General features: G+C 50.5%; 1 protein-coding gene across 1 annotated transcript; it reads right to left on the bottom strand.

Moving 5' to 3' along the window:
- Window positions 1–4770: 4770 nt before the first annotated feature.
- Window positions 4771–5493, bottom strand: SOX14 (SRY-box transcription factor 14). Its single transcript, XM_030328710.1, has one exon. It carries the CDS (start codon window positions 5491–5493, stop codon window positions 4771–4773), a length of 723 nt encoding a protein of 240 aa, XP_030184570.1.
- Between the last annotated feature and the right edge of the window lie 12515 nt (window positions 5494–18008).

Below are 18008 nucleotides of genomic sequence, written 5' to 3'. Positions count from 1 at the left end.
TCTCCGGTTCCGTGTCTACGTCCCAGAATTTCTAGCGTCCCCCACCCATCCCCAACTTTAGTATTTTCTTAATTACTCTCCAGCTGCCCAGCGCCAACGCCTCTGGTTCCAGGACAAGGCGCCAAGAGGGTAACCAGCCCAAATAGTGCCCCCAAAGCTGGGTCTGAGAGGGTCTCGAGGCCAGGGCAGGGCCAGAAGCTAGGAGGGAGCGCCCCTTGGCCATGGCAGAAAGGCCCTCGCATCCCCTGTACCCAAACCTAACGTGTCCCTTCTTCTGCCTGTCTTCCTCTCTCACACTCATACACACGCACAATCCATTCAGCAAATAAAGAGATGAGAGTTCTTAACACGAATCTTGTGAATTATGTGATATTCAAATTCAAATGACTTGAAATTCATTGTCCGCTTGAACAATGGTGACAAGACCTGAGCTGGGGAGGAGCCGAAGCAGAGTCCTCGAGGGCAGTCCTGGCGCCGGGCTAGCCAAGTTTTCTGGGCCCTGGCGGTCTCAGTTCTCCCCAGAGAGGCTGCCCACGCGGGAGACGCTTCTCTAGGTGGTACGATGTAATGAGAGTCCCCTAAGGCCCTACCCTGACCGTAACATCACCTCGCTTAGGTGACTGGAGGTTAGACTCCGGGAGGTTATCTAGATCCTGTTTTAAAATGCAAATGTTAGGAGGGTTTCAGATGTCAGCCACTCACACCTCAGTGTGATTTACTTTAAGTAGCTGGTGTCTGCCACGTATAAAGTTAGCGGTTCTAAGGAAATTGGTATTTAAATGGGAAAACTCAGAAACTAGAAGGGGATTAAAGATTTCTGGAGACAGACTCAAAGCTGGGGAAGCGCCTGCAAGGCTACAGAGGCTCTGCGTGAGAGGCCAGGTGTGGAAGGGGGCCAACGATCCGGCGTCTCCCAGAAGATGCAGCCATTGTGCCCCTCAGCCAAGGGACCGCTAAGGTTTTAAAGAAAGAAAATCTAACGAACACCCAAACAACTCTGCCCCTGCCGGGTCAATGCCACCGGTTGCCATCTGGAGCCGGAGTTGGTCAGGACTCCTCTGGGGTCCTAGAAAACGCCTAGTAGAGGAGAGGTGGGGGTGAGCGCGGCATGTATTGGGGTCAATTTTTTTTGTCCCCCGGAAGCAATAGCACCCGCAGGCGAGAGGCCCAGTTCCCCCACCCCCACCCCGCCCCAGGCACCCTTGCTCCAGGGAAGCCAAGGCTGCCCGCAGAAGTCTGGGACTCCCAGGCTGCGGGACGCGCAAGGAGAGCGGAGGAGTCCAGGGAGTCGCCTCCTGCAGGGTTCCCGTCACCCTGTTCGCCGCGGGAGTTCGCGTTCTCCCGACGAGACCAAGAGTCTGTCGAGGGCGACTCTTGACTGCTCTTTGCTGAGCGTAGCGTAGCGCGCTCGCGCTCGGGAGAAGCGGCTCTCCTCGACTCCGGGCGGGCGGGGCGCTCCTCTCCCTACAGGTTTGCTTTAATGATTTTCTTGAAAGAAAGAGACAGTTGTGAGCAAACAGGTTTGACAGGGACTGCTTCCCCCCCCTCCCCTTCCACAGCCCCCCCAGGGGATTTCTTTTTGTCTGCGCCTGACTTCAAAGTCAGTAATCGGCCCTTGTCAGCGGCGTGACGAGGAGGATTTCGGCTGTTTGTTAGGGCGAGTTGCGGCCGCGCACCTCGGCGGAGGCTCTGCTGCCCCGGGGGGACGCGGGAGGCTAGGCGGAGGCAGGCCCTGCGGGGCCGAGGCTGGGGCCAGACCTCAGGAGGGCAGAGAGCTGGACAGAGCCCGACTAGCAAGGAAGGAGAGGAGGTGGAACAGACAGAAACGGCTAGAGCTAGTCTACGGCTTTAGGTCCCGGGACCTGCGCTGGGCCCCGCGCTCTCTGCTGGTTCGAAACGAGTCTCAGTCACCAAGCCGCAGGCACACGGGCGCCTCCCCGCTACCGCGCACCCCAGTTTCCTGCAGCTGCTTTCGGAGTGTCCAGAGCCAGTCGCAGTCTGGAGCCCTGGTTTCAGTTTTCCAGCTTCCACCGCCGGCCCGCCGCTGCCCGAGGTTTCCCCTCTCTCGGACCCACCTGGTGACCCTTCTCAGCCAAACTCCGCCTGGGAGTCTCTTGGGCACCCTGGTGGGGCCGTGCGCGCCGGAATCCACCTCCGGCCAGGGCACTCTGTGCAACTAGGGCGCTGGTGCGCCGGGCTCTGCGGGGAGACACCCACACCCCTGTAAGCTTCATCTTAGGAGATGTTAAGGGACACTGAGCTATGGGGGAGATCAGAGCGGCTGACAGGACTGTCAGTTGGGGTTATATCAGACAGGGAAACCGCGGTGCCTCCGCCCTGGGCCTCCTGGGCTTCCTAGGGGGCGAAAGGAGGGGCCTTCCCTAAGCGCCGAGAGCCCCCAGACCCCACAGCCACCAGAGGCAAGTCACTTCCTAATTGTCTCGATTTGTAAGAGGGTTTTGTGATGCTAAGTAAGCGTGGCGCAGCCCGCCCGGCCTCCCCCTACTTGTCCCCAGCCCGCTTTTGTTTACCTTCGCCTGATCGCTCATTTATTTATCTATCTATTATTTATAGGCGTCCCCTCCTATTCAGCGCCCGTGTATGTTAATTGTGTTATACCATTTAATTCTAACATCGGTCTCAAAAGAGCTCTTAATGAGAAAAGCATATACAACACGGATCACTTTGCTATTCAGCTCAGCCAGATGGACAACTGCTAACTTTTTTTTTTTTTTTATAATGAAAATCCCCCTTTGACAAAGGGGCTCAGATGAATAGGCTCCAAATAACACCTCAAACACTTCTAATTGTTTTGAGGACAATATGCTAATCGGTGGTTTTCGGCTTTGGTGTCTGTTGACGTTTCCCTTGCACTTTCAACCACTGATTCCTTTGGAAAAGACAGAGGCAAGCGCAAAAACCCCTCAACAGCAGCAGAAAGCAGACAAATCGCTAGTCTGCCCCACACCTCCATCCCGCACCACATCAAAGCCAGTGGAAAAAGCACCCGACCTACAGAAAAGCATGCATGAGCATGGCTTTGTGGGTGAGACTGAGGGGAGATAGGCATTGGGGAGCACTCTTCGATTTTGAGAACAAGTTCCGAAGAGTTGGGATGGAAGGCATCAGAAAGTCCCTTCTCTCCATGAAAAGCAGAGCAATCTTCCAGATAATATTCCCCCAGTGGGGAAAGGAAAAGGCTCTCTTGCTTTTTTTGTTAAACACTAAGGGCTAAGAGTTATTTAATTTTTATGATTTTTTTTCTATACTCCGTGCCTGAGGCACTCCGTGCCTCCTTTTCTCTTTGCTCCCACAGGGTCTTAGTAAAAAAGTCTCCGATAGTCCAGAGCGGGGACCTAAGATATGTTTTTCCAGGTTTCTTAAACTTGTCTTTTTAAACTTAGGAACCAGTATCAAGCCCCAAATCCCAAGAGCCAGCAGCAGTGTTCTCAAGCATCTTTTAAAAATACCAATTCCACCGGTCTTCCCCATGCATTGGACTTAAAAACACCCACCGAGGGACTCGGTGCCTGGTGCGCAACTGGTTCCCAGTAGACTGCGCTTTTCTCCATTCTTTTGGAGTTTGGTTTAAAAGAAAAGAAAATGCACCCAGATCTCAGAGGTCTGGGTCAGCCTTTGTCTTAGTTCATTCGCTCCTTGAAGTGGTCTGACCACTTTGTGAAGATGCCTGGAAGGAGTGACATCCGAGGGACGGATACCTTTGTCCAGCCTCTAAAGGCAAAAAGCGGGTCCAGAGGGCGCGATCAGGACAAATCCCAGACTTTGGGCCCCTTTGCACCTGGCCTGCAGGCCACCAGACTGGGCCCACTCAAGGCCAGCCACCACTGCTAGAGTCTTTCTGTGCACTCTAAACCTCCCAGACCCGACTCCTCCGTCCCTGGGGCAGGGCCTCCTGACTTCGGATTTTATGCACATCAAAGGTTACTTTTTGCAATGACAGATTGTCTTTATTCAAAACGTCTTTGTTCAACAAATGAACAGAGTAAGGAGGTGAAATCCTTCTAGGTACATTTCCAAGACATCGTCAAAACATTTATGACCATTTAGGATGTTTTTATTCTTTTAATTTTTGTTCACTTTCTACTTCCTGACTTCAGAACCCGACATTCTGTCTAAAAGTAAACTTAGGTCTCTAGGAGCACTGCTTTATACAAAGAAAATAATCATGTGGGTCCCTTTGTTTTACCTTTAAAGAAGCAAACACTATCATAGCATGATTTTAAATAGAAATATTTCCCTTTCTGTAGTTTTAAACTTTTAAGCCTTTCCCCCCACACATAAAGAGCAAATGGCACCTAGTTGTGTCTGATGGCAAAACACAGAGACACAGCTAACTCTTCAGGGTGCAAAAGAAAAAATATATATGCATATTCTAGATATAGTACCAGGATCTGGGAGTTCTGGAGTCCAAAGCCCATCAGAGGAGAGAGAAGGAAACATAAATAAAGCAAAACTGCCTACTTTTTTTTTTGTCCAAAGGGGGTACAGTCGGAGATTTGTTTTGGGACGGCTGGGGTAAGGGCAGCTGTGTAGCTGTCATATGTTCGCAAGTTTCTGGCACCTGTCTGCGCCTTGGGTCCGGGAGGACGCCCCTACCATCCCCCTGGACGAGAGGCAGAGTCTGGGGGTAGGGTAGCGGGCAGCAGCACGGCTGACCCGGAGGCGTCTGAGGCCCGGGCTAGGCGCAGAGGACAGGGTGCAGATCCCGCTTCCAGGCCACCCTCCAGGTCTGGCGGGCTAGGCTGGGGGTTACATGGCCGTGGCATGGGCTGATGAATAAGGGTCTATGCCAGTCTTGGTCATGCCCGGGAAGAGGATGTAGGCGACGGGGGGCTGCAGGGTGGAGGCAGACCAGGCGGTACAGTTACAGGGCACCACGTAGCCCGGGTTGGTGGGGGACGGGTGCGTGTGCGTGTGTTGGCTGGGGCAGCTGAGGCTGCCGAAGGCGCCGTTCTGGTAGCCCAGGGTGGACGCGTAGGGCAGTGCGCCGGTGGCCAAGGTGTGGGGCACTTCACCCATCTTCTGGATGGCGCTTGAGCTAAACTGCGCGGGGTCCAGCAGGGAGTAGGGCGCCGAGGCTGGCGGCAAGAAGGCCCGGGCTTTCTCGGGCGCGCTCAGGAGGCCGTCGGAGGCCCCCACGGGCAGGCCCGCCGCCTTGAGCGGGTCCGTGTCGCCCAGGTAGGGCAAGGGGAAGACATACCTGTCCTTCTTAAGCAGGTTCTTGGGCTTGCGCCGCGGCCGGTACTTGTAGTCAGGGTGTTCCTTCATGTGCTGTGCGCGTAGCCTCTTGGCCTCGTCGATGTACGGCCGCTTCTCTGCCTCGGACAGAAGCTTCCATTCAGCGCCTAGGCGTTTGCTGATCTCTGAGTTGTGCATCTTGGGGTTTTCCTGGGCCATCTTGCGCCGCTGGCCTCGGGACCATACCATGAAGGCGTTCATGGGTCGCTTGATGTGGTCTGAAGGTTTGGACATGGTCCCGGAGGCTAGGCGGGTGGGGGTGGGGAGTGTAGGGGCTCTGCAGGCGAGACTGGGCGCGGTTGTCTGTCTGCCGGTTTGTCCGTCCTGAGCCGGTTATCTGCGCTCCCCTCGCCTCCGCACCGCTGAGGGGAAGCCAGAAAGAAGCGCTAACCCCGCAAAGTTCAGCTGATCATGCCAGTCCCGGCACCCAGGCAGGCCCCGGGGGGCGAGTGAGTTCAGGAAGGGCGGGGGAGGAGAGGGCAGCCGGCCGGGGGGCTGCCGGCACTGGAGGCTGGGGCCCAAGTACCGGAGTCTCTGGGATTAAGTGGCCAGGTAATTTGCTGGCGAGGGCAGGAAGCTCCTCCTTCTCCCCCTCTCCACCTTCGCCTTCTCTGGTTCTCTTCTGTCCTGTGTCTACCGCTGTGGTTCCCTCCCCCCCTCCCGTGGCTTTCCCGGAGCTACCTCGCCTAGCACAGCACCTGGCTGAGAATGCGGGGAGGCTGGTGAACGGGAGCCAAAAGCGGCGAAGTTCAAAGGCGAGGTGGGCCCGGACAGCACGCACTCTGACATAAGCGCGGGGCGGTGACTCCCCAACCTGGGCGCCAATCAGCTGCAGAGAAGGCAAGGGGGCGCACCTGCCAACGCGCCCGGGAGGAAAGAGGGAGCGCGACTAGTGGGGGCGGGGAGAGGTGTGAGGGAAAGACAGAGAGAGGGAGAGAACAGAGCGGCCGGCTCAGGACTGGGGACTCGGATTCCACATTGTTTCTGGCACTGTCAACAAATAAAACTCTTCGCGCTGGTTTCCTTTCCAGGTCGGTCGTGCAAAGCAGAATTAGGGCTTCAAATACAAAGACTTAGGGAGGGGGCTGCAAAGGGAGTGAGCTGAGAGCGCGTGTTGATAAATAGGACAGCCTCGCCAGGAAATGCAAGGACAGCACTTTCCCCGTTGTCAAAGATCCTCGGAAAAGAAAAAGAATATATCAAACTCAGGTTAAAAAGCGAAATAAACTTTTCTAACCATATCCTTGGGGTCCTTTGGCTGCGTTCTCACGGGTGTCCCTCGGCCTCCGCCTGCACCCCTGCCCCAGCACGCAGCGCCTGGGCGAAGCGCTGGCTCCTGGGCTGGCACAGCGGTGCGTTCTAACCCTTTGCTGGGAGGCCTCCCGTCTCGCAGTGCAGTTTTAAAATGCTTGGAAGAGCCCGGCGACCCTCTCTTCACTTTTGTGGAGAGGCCGGGAATAGGGTTTCCATCATGATTCCTATGTACGATATCATTATTTAGTGTTTTCAGACCTACAATTTTCCCCCCACATTTGTCCAAACCGGAAGGACAGCCTGGAGGCTGGGCCTGCTCCCGGCGGGGCGCGGGGGCTTTGCCCTTGCCCCTTCTGCAGAGGCCCTAGAATAGAGTCTCAGGTTGTATCCGCACCCAGGGTCGATTTGTCCCTGGGCACCTCTTCCACCCAGCGAGAATTCAAGACTCGTTTCTTGCGTCAGATGAGCATTCTTCGGGTAAAGAGGACGAAATAACCCGCGGAGCCAACCTGCGTGCCTGTTTCCTTTGAATAATTGCCTGCCCAATGTGAAATGCCCTTGGGGGAAATATTTATTAAATGGAAACCATTGTCCCAGGCCCAGCAGGACCTGCGTGTGTTCCAGGCTTATTGGCTTTTGCACCAGCCTCTCTCGGGAGGACCGACCAGAAACAGCGCACAGCTCCGCAGGCTTGGAGGGTTTGGGGGTGGGGGAGGTAAGCAGAAATTGAGTAGGTAGAGAGAGAGAGGGGCTTTCTTTAGCGGGTAGTGCATCAAGTTTGAGGCGAAGGCTTTATGTCTCCTTCCTACAATTAGATCCGTGGTATTTCTCATCCTGAGCGCACTCTTCAGAGAGGTGGGCACTATGCCCCTTTTGCAGATTAGGCAACTGAGGTTGAGAAGGGCTGAGTGATATGCCAAATGACTCCAGTAGGGAGTGGTGATGCTGGGTGTATGGGATTTGAAACCCCCTAATTTGTTTTCCACCCCGCATGGGGCCAGGTCTAAGAATGAGATGGTAGAGCGAGCCAAGGTGCACCCCTCCACTAGACTGTGGGAGTCATCGGAATTTGCCATGCAGATAAACCTCACTGGAGGTTTATCTTTCCGCCTGGGCTTGTTCCCCTTAGGATCTGGTCTGAGACCTGGCTTCCCTGACAATAGACCTCGCGCCAAGTGCGCCACCTCTGCCACCTCCGCCTGGACCTGTGAGCAGGTGCACGGTCTTTAAAGTCCTCTCAGCACAGCCCCAGGCCTCCATCCTGCTCTCTAACCCTGTTTTCTCTGCAAGAAGTTTCACTTAGCTTGGCGTACCAGGAAGTAGAGGCGCTTTTCAGCCCAGTCGCAGGAGGGTTTCCAAGGGTCTCAGGCAGCCCCTACTCAGGTCAGACTAGCCTGTGGACTAAGCGCTGCACGCCGAGCTTGCCAGGGATGGGAGGTCTAAGAGCCAGGCAATTCGCGTCCCACTGGGCGATCTCACCAGTCTGAGGAAAGAATGACAGAAGTGCTCCTATCTGCAGAGAGCTATGGCGTCTGGCCGAGACCTGCCAACTCACCCTGTAACCCTCGGGGGACACCAAACCCACACACAGACCTAAAGGGCTCATGCAAACCAGCCTCTAGGAAACTGCTCCTGGAAGGGGTCCAGGAACAAGGTCGTAGACTCTTTTTTCAGCCTCCAGGCCAACTCATTCCTGTTGCTCCGAGGTCACTCGGGGCAGGCACGCGCCCTCCTTCAGTTCCTCAAATTTCCTCCTCCGCCTCTGGTCTGTGCTATTTTCTAAACATCTCACACTCCCTTCTGTTCGTAATCCAAAACTGCTGAGCGGATTAGCACAAAGGGCAAGCAACGGTGGGGTGGCAGTTTGTGGGCAGGGAGCCACAGGACTTCCCAGGGTTCGGGAGCCCCAGGCAGCCTGGGTCAGACTGCACTGACCCTGGAGGGAGCCAGTATGCCCCTGTGCGTCTTGGCTTTGAGACTTGAACTCCGTGCTGCTGGGAGGGAACTCAGGGTTGAGGGCCGCGCTTTCCCCGCCCGGCGTCCGAACGTCTCCTAGGCGCACGGCAGAGTCGCTTACAACCCGTACACAGTGCTGGTTGGCTACGGGTTTATTCAAGACTCGTGAGTTCTGGGCCCTGCGCAGGAGTTCCCGTGATCCTGGAGCCTTTCACGGTGCTGTCTCCAGCCCATGCCTCTGCCTTCTTCTGCGCCATCCTTCAAAGTTCTGCCTTCCCGCCAGGCCTAGACCACGGGCAGACGTCTTGGAGTGATGGCCCCTGGAGAAAGCCAGGGGCTTTGGTCACCGCTGGAACAGGTCTTAGGAAAAAAGACTCCTAAATACGCCCACTGCTTTACCCGCAGCCTGAAGCTCGGGCCGCCAGGCCACTCCCCAAAGCTGGAGACCTCCCTGGGATGCGGCCTTTCCACTGCGGCGGTTACCTAGAGAATCCGCGCACGTACGTAAAGGTACGTACGCATACCTTTTCGCAGCGCAGGTACTGAAAACGCGACGCGTGCCGGCCTAAGCCTGGTATCTGCACAGCTGAGCAGCTGGGATGCTGCCAGCGAACCGTCCCTGTTCGTGTGGAAGTGGAGAGGCCTCAGAGGTCACGACCCTATCCACTTTTAGCCCCGCTCCCTCTCGTCCGGCCTCCCCACCCCCCACCCCGCCCCCGGCAAGGTTCTTCTTTGTAGGAACCATTTCCGCTCTCCTTTCTACCAACTCCTTTCCGTACTTCGGGTCTCTTTGAAGGCTTCATCTCCTCTGGGGAGACTTCTTTGATTCCCTTAATGGGCTAAGACACCTTCTATGCACTCACTCTTACACCTGCTCTATCTCCCGCCCTCTTCCCCAGCCTCGCGTGGAGCCCTGTTGCAGCCCGTGCAGTCCCCCAGACTTCGAACTCCTCGAAGGCAGTGGCGGCGTGTTACTCATCTTTAAATGCCCAGTGTCCGCACAACTCGGAGCTCAAAGGAGACGCTTTATGGTTTCCTTCGGCTCCGACTTAAACTTTTACAACAGGCCTTTCCCCGCCTTGCAGCTGCGGGGAAGATCCCAGGTGCAACCCGGTTGAGCCAAACGCGGAAGTCCCGGGCTCCCAGGCCCGCACCCACCTGCCTGGCCTTCGCGCTCTGCCGCCCTCCAGCCCCCACCTCCTCCTCTCTGGTGGGCAGAAGGTCTCTGCTCCCAGACCGCCTCCGGGACTGAATGACAGCCGAGTGCGGAGAAGAATGCGCGCAGATGGTGACTTGGAGAACGCGGTCATGGGGTGGAGGACAAGAGGGAAGCTGGCCATGCGGCTCGCGCGGGGCCTGTTTGCTAAGAGGCCAGGAGAGTCATTTGCGTCCGGATCCGCGGAGGTGCGGGGCACTCACAGGACGCCAGCCCTGGCGGCTTACCGCGGCCCCTCCGGGATTCCAGAGAGTAACTGAGCGAAGTTCCAGGTTCCGGTTTTGGGGCCCTCCGTGCCGCCCCCGCTCGCTGCGCGGAGTATGAACGCGAGGACACTCAGGTGTTTACGGGTGCTATAATCCAGCCCACCCGTGAGCGTTGACAACCAAGAAGCCAACACTGAAGACAGTAAATTGATGTTGGGAGATAATGCACCTTGGTTAAATCATAAACTTCAAATTTTTCTTACTACCAAAAATATTGTAATATTTGGCATCCCTGCGTTTTACCTTTCTCCCGGTTTCAGAGACCTATCCCATATCTCTACAGTGCCCGAAAAGACCCGGGGCTCTGGTCCTATTAAGACATTTTCTGGTAACTGCGCTAGGGTCTTCCCTCCAGAAACCAGCCCAGCCCACTCGTCTTGAAGTTTTTTAAAACTCCAAGTGTCCCTCGAAGCCAAGATGGCACAGGAGGGCGCGGCTTCCACCAAGAAACAATGAGAAAGCGAACTTAACCGGGTTCCAGATGCCTGGAGCGCCTGCAACCTCACGTTTGCAACGCCCGGCTGGCAGTGTGCTTGACTGGGCTGAAGGACCCTTCTGTCTCAGCACCATCAGCGCACCCAGGTAAGGAGACTTTTTGATACTTCAAACCGCCTTGCCTTAGCTGGGGGTCTGGTCGAAGCAAAGATCACGTGACTCACCGACTTGGGGCAAATTAATAGAGGATTGCCTAACATGTACACCCTTATCCCAGAAAATGGAAGGGTGGGAGCACGGTAAGCGCTTTGAAATCTTATTCATTCATTCATTAAAAGGTTATTTATTGAGCACCTACTGTGCGCTAGGCACTGTGCTGGGATACCTCAGTGAACGAGACCTGCGGAGGTCCTTCTCCCATAGAGCTTAAGCCCAACGAAGGACGGACAAAAAACAAGAAACAAATTCTTGGGCTGATTCCCAGTTCCACCACCAAGTAGTTGCATCACCTCAGGCAAGGCTCTTAACCTGTGTCCTGGCTTCCTCACCTGTAGTGGGCATAATGGATTTTTTACTGGGACTAAATGAGATAATACAGTGAAAGCCCTTAAATAGCGCTTGGCATGTAGGAACTGTTCAATAAATGGTCAGATGGTATGATTGTATAATTAAATAAATGTTATTTTCTGATAGTGTTAAGTGACAAAAAGTGAATCGAGGTGATGAGATGGGCTGAGGGGAGGAAGTCTCCTTTACACTGGGTGGTCAGGAACCTGAACACAAGAAGGAGCCAGCCTGATAAAGGGGTGATAAAGTAGGGGAAGCAGGAAATACCACCAACTGGAGGAGTGACTAACCAAGGGTACTTGAAGGATGTAAGGACCCTGGGAGAATATAAGGAAAAGACTGCATGAGGTTGGCAGTGCCTATTATTCAGGACCTTCTAGGCTCCGTAAGGAGTTTAGGTTTTATTCTAAGTGTACTGGGAAGTCACTGGAATGAGACACACCAAAATTATTTTAATAAGCCTAGAACCACAAACAAAAAATACTGCTTATGAGACACTCTATTTGTGGAGGAATCTCGCCTTAAATTATGGGCCAGAAACTTTATAAACGGGCAAACTTTTATTGGCCCTGGGGTCAGCTCTTGGCAATGCCTTTGAGAATAAGGCTACTCCTACTGAATATTTTGGATTCCTCTTAGCTCTCCTCTCCCCTCAGGAAGGTGAGGGAAAAAACAAGGGATGGTCATAGGTTGTTAAGATTCCAAAACCTTGTCCATTGATATTCAGTAGATATTGACAACCTGATGAGTCCCTGACTTACTCTCTTTCCCCGTGGAGAATGCCAAGCCTCTGAGCTGGCCCTTTCTGGAGACACTGATGCTACACATAGGCATCTTGAATATCTCAGCTTGAGAAATAGAGGATTTGTATGTGAGCAAGTGATGGTTCTTAGAATTAAAAAAAAAAAAATCCCAGTGGTTATAAGAACAGAAAGTACTTTTTGTGCTAAAATAAAAGTCAAAAGAACGTCAACGTTGTATGCTTCTGCCTTGGGTTTTATTGCATTCAGGTGTTTCACATGCATTAGGGCTCCCCCACCTCCATTCTTCTGATGTAAGAATCCTTGGTCAGCTTTTATCATAAATAATACTCTTTAAGGCTCTGTTTGCCTAATGCAATCGGCCAAGTTATTGGAGCATACATTCTCTTGCCAATTTTATCACAAATTATGTGCTGCAGAGGATAAGACCAAACTCTGGCAACAAGCCCCAATCAAGGATCAGAGTAACAGTTCCTCTTTTTGTACCTACCTCTGCTCACAACCTAAATAGCAGGATATATTGGGGCACTGAGCAGTTGCAAAAGGTGCTACATTAAGCATGTTTATTTTCATGTCCTTGTTTCTTTAAAGCATCATTTTTACATGTTCTGAAGACCAACAATCCTTACTATTTTGATACTGAAGTCACTGAAATATTTGTTGAGTAAGTTGATGGTTAAGTTGATGGGAGTTCAAGACCTAGGTCTTCCAGTTATTGTGAGGCTTTGGACAAACTTCTTGACTTCTCTTGCCCTCTATTTTCTCATCTGAAAAATGGGGATAATAATTTCACCATGGCCGGCTGTCAAACCTGGTATTGCTTATCTACTGGTGTAACGATTACTCCCCAAACCCTAGTGGCTTAAAACAACAAATTATTATTATCTCCCATGTTTTTTGAGGGTCAAGAGTCCAGGATCAGCTTAGGTGGATGGTTCTGACTCAGAGTCTCTTAAGGGAGTACAATGTAAAAATTGCTGGGTTTGCAGTCATGTGGAGGCTTGGTGGAATCGGAGGATCTGCTTCCAGGCTCACTCATGGGGCTGTTGGTGGGAGGCCTCAGTTTCTTAGCACATGGGCCTCTTCCTAGGGACTGTTCATGACATGGTATCTTGATTCTCCCTATGCAAATGATCTGACAGGGACCAAGACAGAAGCCTGGTACAGTGTGGGAAGAGACTACACAAAGATGCAAATACCAGGAAGTGGGATCACTGGGGGCTGTCCTGGGGGATAACCACTGCAGGCTCCAACTGGATAACTGAATGGGAAGAGCTTTACAGGAATAAAACGCTATAAACCTAAGTGACACGCACTGATTGTGTCTTCCAGACGTGATCCCAGATGACTCTTGGCAGAATTGTGCAGAGGGCCCCCATTTTGTCTTGAATTCTATCACTTCTGTCTTACCAGTACACATTTGGCCTTGCTGGGGTTGGCTCTTGCTCTTTTTCCAGTTTCTTTAACACCATTTTGCTTGTCAGCATTTTCATCCCCAAACTGTGTCTTGTTCACTTCTGTCCTCTTCTTGGAGCTAACATGCTCACTAATTATCAAAGCGCCAATAAGGGCCTCAAAAAGCTGGATTTAAGGGGAGGGCTGCTGGAGGCCCAGGTCACTGTGGCTGTCATGGGGCGATGTTACCAATACTGTTGAGGGAACCTCTGCAGCACCTCTGAAATGATACCACTTCACTCTCTGTTTGCTCTTTCGTTAGCCCTGATCCTGATCAATAAAGTGTGAAAATATCTGTAAGTAAAAAATGAATTAGTGCTCAGTTGATGAGGAACCAGTACATTGAAAATTAGAGTATGCTTATCAATTTTTCTTTTTTTGTTATTTAAATTTTATTTTACTGAAATAATATCATCACTTAATTTAAAAAGTCAGAAAAGGGGTGCCTGGGTGGCTCTGTGGGTTGAGCATCGGACTCTTGATTTGGGCTCAGGTCATGAGCCCAGGGTCCCCAGGTTATGCACACTGTGCTCTGTATTGTGGAGTCTGTTTAAGATTCTTTCTCTCCCTCCCCCCTCTCCTCCCCCACTAAATGCTCATTGGCATGTGGGCTCTCTCAATAAATAAATAAATAAATAAATAAATAAATAGTCAGAAAGTACTAAAAACCGGTAAGTCTCCTGCCTTAGGAAACTCCTGCTCTTCACAATCCCCAAAGAGCCTCTTTCCAAAGACAGTAATTTTCCATTCTTTGAGAACCTCTACACATCTCTGTATTTCTAAAAAATGTGCAGACTGTTATTTACTGGCCTGATAGGAGAAGGTACTTCTCTGACCCCACCCCCATGCCATCTGCTTTCCCTCTACCTTCTCAGGGGAGTTCTGTTACAGCCTTTTTGGTTCAATTAACAGTATTTACATTATTACTATACAAATATTCACAGCTGAGCATTGTAGTGTATTATGACTAGTTTCATGTACTTGCCACAAATTGTCCTAGTCCCCCACTACTTGGTTTGCTTTGTAGCTGTTACTGATTCTCCGTAATTGTCCCCCAGACCCTCACACGATTGCACACTAAGTCAGCCATGTTGGGAAGTCTGTCATTCTAGTCTCTTGGAGACATCCTTTCTGGAGGTCCTTCCCTTCTAGGTTGACTTTCCTAGCTTCTGTCTCTCACATCTTTCCTGTTCTCATTTACTTTAAGGTTTAGTTGGAGTGTACCTTCCAGTGTTTTCATCAGGTTGAAGAGATGGCATGATAGCAGCATTGCTTAACATGAGTCTGTTTAAGTCCTACTGCTGCAGTCTGGAAAAGGTGCTTCTCTGCCTGGTGCCTGGGGTCTCCCTTCACTTTCCCAGTTTTGGAGTTCCAGTTTTTGTGTCCCATCTTAGCCTCTAGGGTTTATCCTTCATGTTTTTGGGTTGCAGGGATGTCCTTTATTCACTTTTGCTCTTCCACTTGGCACAGAGCCTGACATGGGGCTGTATCTCACGAACCAGGAGATCATGACCTGAGCCAAAATCAAGAGTCCGACGCTTAAACTACTCAGCCACCCAGGCGTGCCCTGATGCAAAAACTCCTTATCTGCATTATTTTATTTAATACTCAGTAAGCCTAGGTGGAGAAATCTGTTATTATCCTCATTTTAAAGATGAGGAAACTGAGACCTAAAAATGTCAGACAGGATTTGCCCATAGTCACAGAGCTAGTAAGTGGTGGATCCAAGATTTGAACTCAGGTATTGTCTGACTCAAGAGTCCTCCTTTTGCTATCCTAATCCTCTCAGCACAAGCATGGTATGAGGCAGAAGGGAGACTGTGTGGATCCTTGAGGGCTATATCTTAATAGAAGGCTCCTTGAATAGGGGCCTTGACTGTCTTCCTTCGGGAAAGGATGGGAAGGATTGCATAGACTGAGGGGAGGGAAGGAGGTAGGTCAGGTGGGGAGGTTTGTGCACTGGGGCAGGTGTGGGGATGGGATGCAGGACTCCATATGAACTGGGTAAAGGTCAAGGGTTAGGTGGACCAATTCATGGTATCACTGGATGTTAGAATGAGGGGCTGGCAATCTATCAGATGGGCAATGAAAATGGTAGGCTTTGGAGGTGAGGAGTGAGAGGTTAAAAATGGGACTTCATGAAGTTCAGTATGAGAATGTTATGTAGATGGATGGGAAGACATTGGAAGTTACTCTGTACTTATTTACTGTCTTTATTTATTCTGGGTAAACATTTGCAATGTCTCTGCTAATGCAACATTCACGTCAATAAATTCCCCTAAACTCGTACTTTTATCAGAAAACAGTGTGTCTAGTCTGCTGATGAGGACTTATTTTGGTTTGTTATTATGGTTTTAACCAAATATATCTTGCAGCAGTTCTTTGCTAAAAATATTTTTAGGTTTGTACTTACTATGCTGTGGAGTGGATTGATTCCCTTATCAACCTAGGTTTAAGAGCTAAATTCAGTAGGATAATTTTAGCAATGATTAGTCTTCAAATAAATCAGGACAGTCCATTTATAATCCTAGGATTATAATTTAAAAGGTAATCTCAATCCTTGTATTCTGTGGTACTTATCACATGCTGAGATTCTTTGTTTATTAATCTCCACAATAGACACAAGATTATGAGAGAAAGAAGCCACCTTGGAATAGCACGGCAAACGTCACTTATGTACATGCACGTCATGGGGACAGGATTGGTACATAGGTCTGTCTAATCCTAGTCTACCATACTGCCTTGCTGAAATACTTGTTTAAAGATGTTGAAACATAGGGCATACTTATTAGATATATGAAGATGGATTTGAGCTAAGTAACTAGGTCAGATATCTTGAAGTTCTTCTGTGGCCCTGATTGGTGTTACCGACCCTGTCCTCATTGTAGACTATCCTATCGTTTATTCTCTGATTTGCAACATAAAATCTGTGACAGAAAATGCTCACTGGTTAGCCAACAGTCATTCCCCCTTTTCTTCCTTGTTAATCAGACCTTGATTTTTTTTTTTAACCCAGTGCTCAGGGGTTGCTTGATTAAACCAATAATAGACTCTCTATCTGCTTGCCAGGGATGGGTTTAAAGGTGGGCATGTGACCCAGTGTGGCCAATGAATTGAAGTCTGCTCTGGGGTGGGATTCTGGGAAAAGTTTTCCTTGATTTTCAAAAGAGTTGCACAGGAGGAAATGGTGCCCAATTTTTCTGTTTTGGGATGATGTTGTTGGCATGGTACCACTTCACACCTGGGACTAGGGCAGCCTCCTTGGGACCATGTAGGGGATGGGTGAAGAGAGAAAGTTAGTAAGATGAGGATGGGAGTGGGAAAAGGGAAGGAATCTGGTTCCTTGAGGGCTTTGTAGAGTTGCTGAATAACCAACTTTGAAACTCAACTTTGAAGCTTCTTGATATGTGAGAGAATTTCTTTTCCTTATTAAGTCCTTTCTGGTTAGTTTCTCTGTTGGTGTAGTCAAAGCTCCCTATGTGATAGCAAAGTCTCCCTTGCTTACTTACCATTTCAGGTTTTGTCTAGAATTGGACTTAGCTGACTTTCTATAACCATAGCTAAGCTTTTACATGCAGAAGCTCAAGTTCTTTTGGTATGCACATCTGAACCTTCTTTTTATGGATTCTATTCAACTATACTCTATTTTCATACACTTTAATTTAGTAAAATTGTGATTATTTTTACTGACCAGTTCCTTTGAGTTGGCATTCGCTTGCTGTATAAAATAACCTTTCAGTTTTTAAGTCTAGGAGGACTAGGATGAGCTGGGCTGAATTTCTCCCTGTAATGATCTTGGAACAGTAAATACTGCTCTTCTTCAACAGCTGTTGGGAAATACAGTGTTGGCCCCAATGGGACTCGGGGTCTGGAGTCACACACACATTGTGGATTCTCAGGTCCTATCCTGAGTCCTGTGGTTCTGCTGATCTTGCCAGCCCTCTTATAGCTGCATAGCTGAGAATTTCCTTTATTCATCTATGGTTAAGAACATACTTTCTTTTTTTTAAAATAAAAGATCTTAATGTTTATTTATTTTAAGAGAGAGAGAGAGAGAGAGAGAGAGAGAGAGAATGTGGGGGACAGACACAGAGAGAGGGAGACACAGAATCTAAAGCGGGCTCCAGGCTCTGAGCTGTTAGCACAGAGCCCAACACAGGGCTAGGACTTACAAACTGTGAGATCATTACCTGAGCCAAAGTCGATGCCTAACCAACTGAGCCACCCAGGCACCCTGAGAACATACTTTCTTAAGGTGTGCTGCGCTAAAGCTCCATCTCACCTGTGAAGTCTCTGAGCATCTCTCCATGTCCAAACTTGGTTGGTTCTTCCCATCTTTTCCACTGCTCTCTTGGCTCATAGGGAACTATTCAATTGGTTTTTTTTTGAGTACATCTTTGAATAGGGGAGGGGTTTCCCTTCTGGCCATCTGCCACCTGGAGGGGTTGAAATTGTTAGATAGTTGGTTTGGTTTTGTTTTGAGAGAGAGAGAGTGAGCAAGCAGGGGAGGGGGAGAGGGGAAAGGGTGGAGAGAGAGAGAGAGAGAGAGAGAGAGAGAGAGAGAGAGAATCTTAAGCAGTCTCCACACCCAGCATGGAGCCTGACATGGGGCTCAATGTCATGACTGTGAGATCATGGCCTGAGCTGAAATCAAGAGTTCGTTGCTTAACCAACTGAGCCACCCAGGGGCCCCTAGATGGTTGGTTTCACGAAGATGGTGAGCCAGTTGAGGCAGGGAGGACCTGGGAGTGCTCTCAGATTGGTGACACTGAGCAGGATTCAGCTTACTCTCAGTTCCCTGGTCACTGAGGTAGAAAAACCCCACCAATCCCCTCTCCA

This window comes from Lynx canadensis, chromosome C2 (genome assembly GCF_007474595.2).
Source record: "Lynx canadensis isolate LIC74 chromosome C2, mLynCan4.pri.v2, whole genome shotgun sequence".
In the NCBI taxonomy this organism is placed as follows: Eukaryota; Metazoa; Chordata; class Mammalia; order Carnivora; family Felidae; genus Lynx; species Lynx canadensis.
Note: the sequence above shows the minus strand (reverse complement) of the source record. Positions and strands in the feature narration are given on the sequence as shown.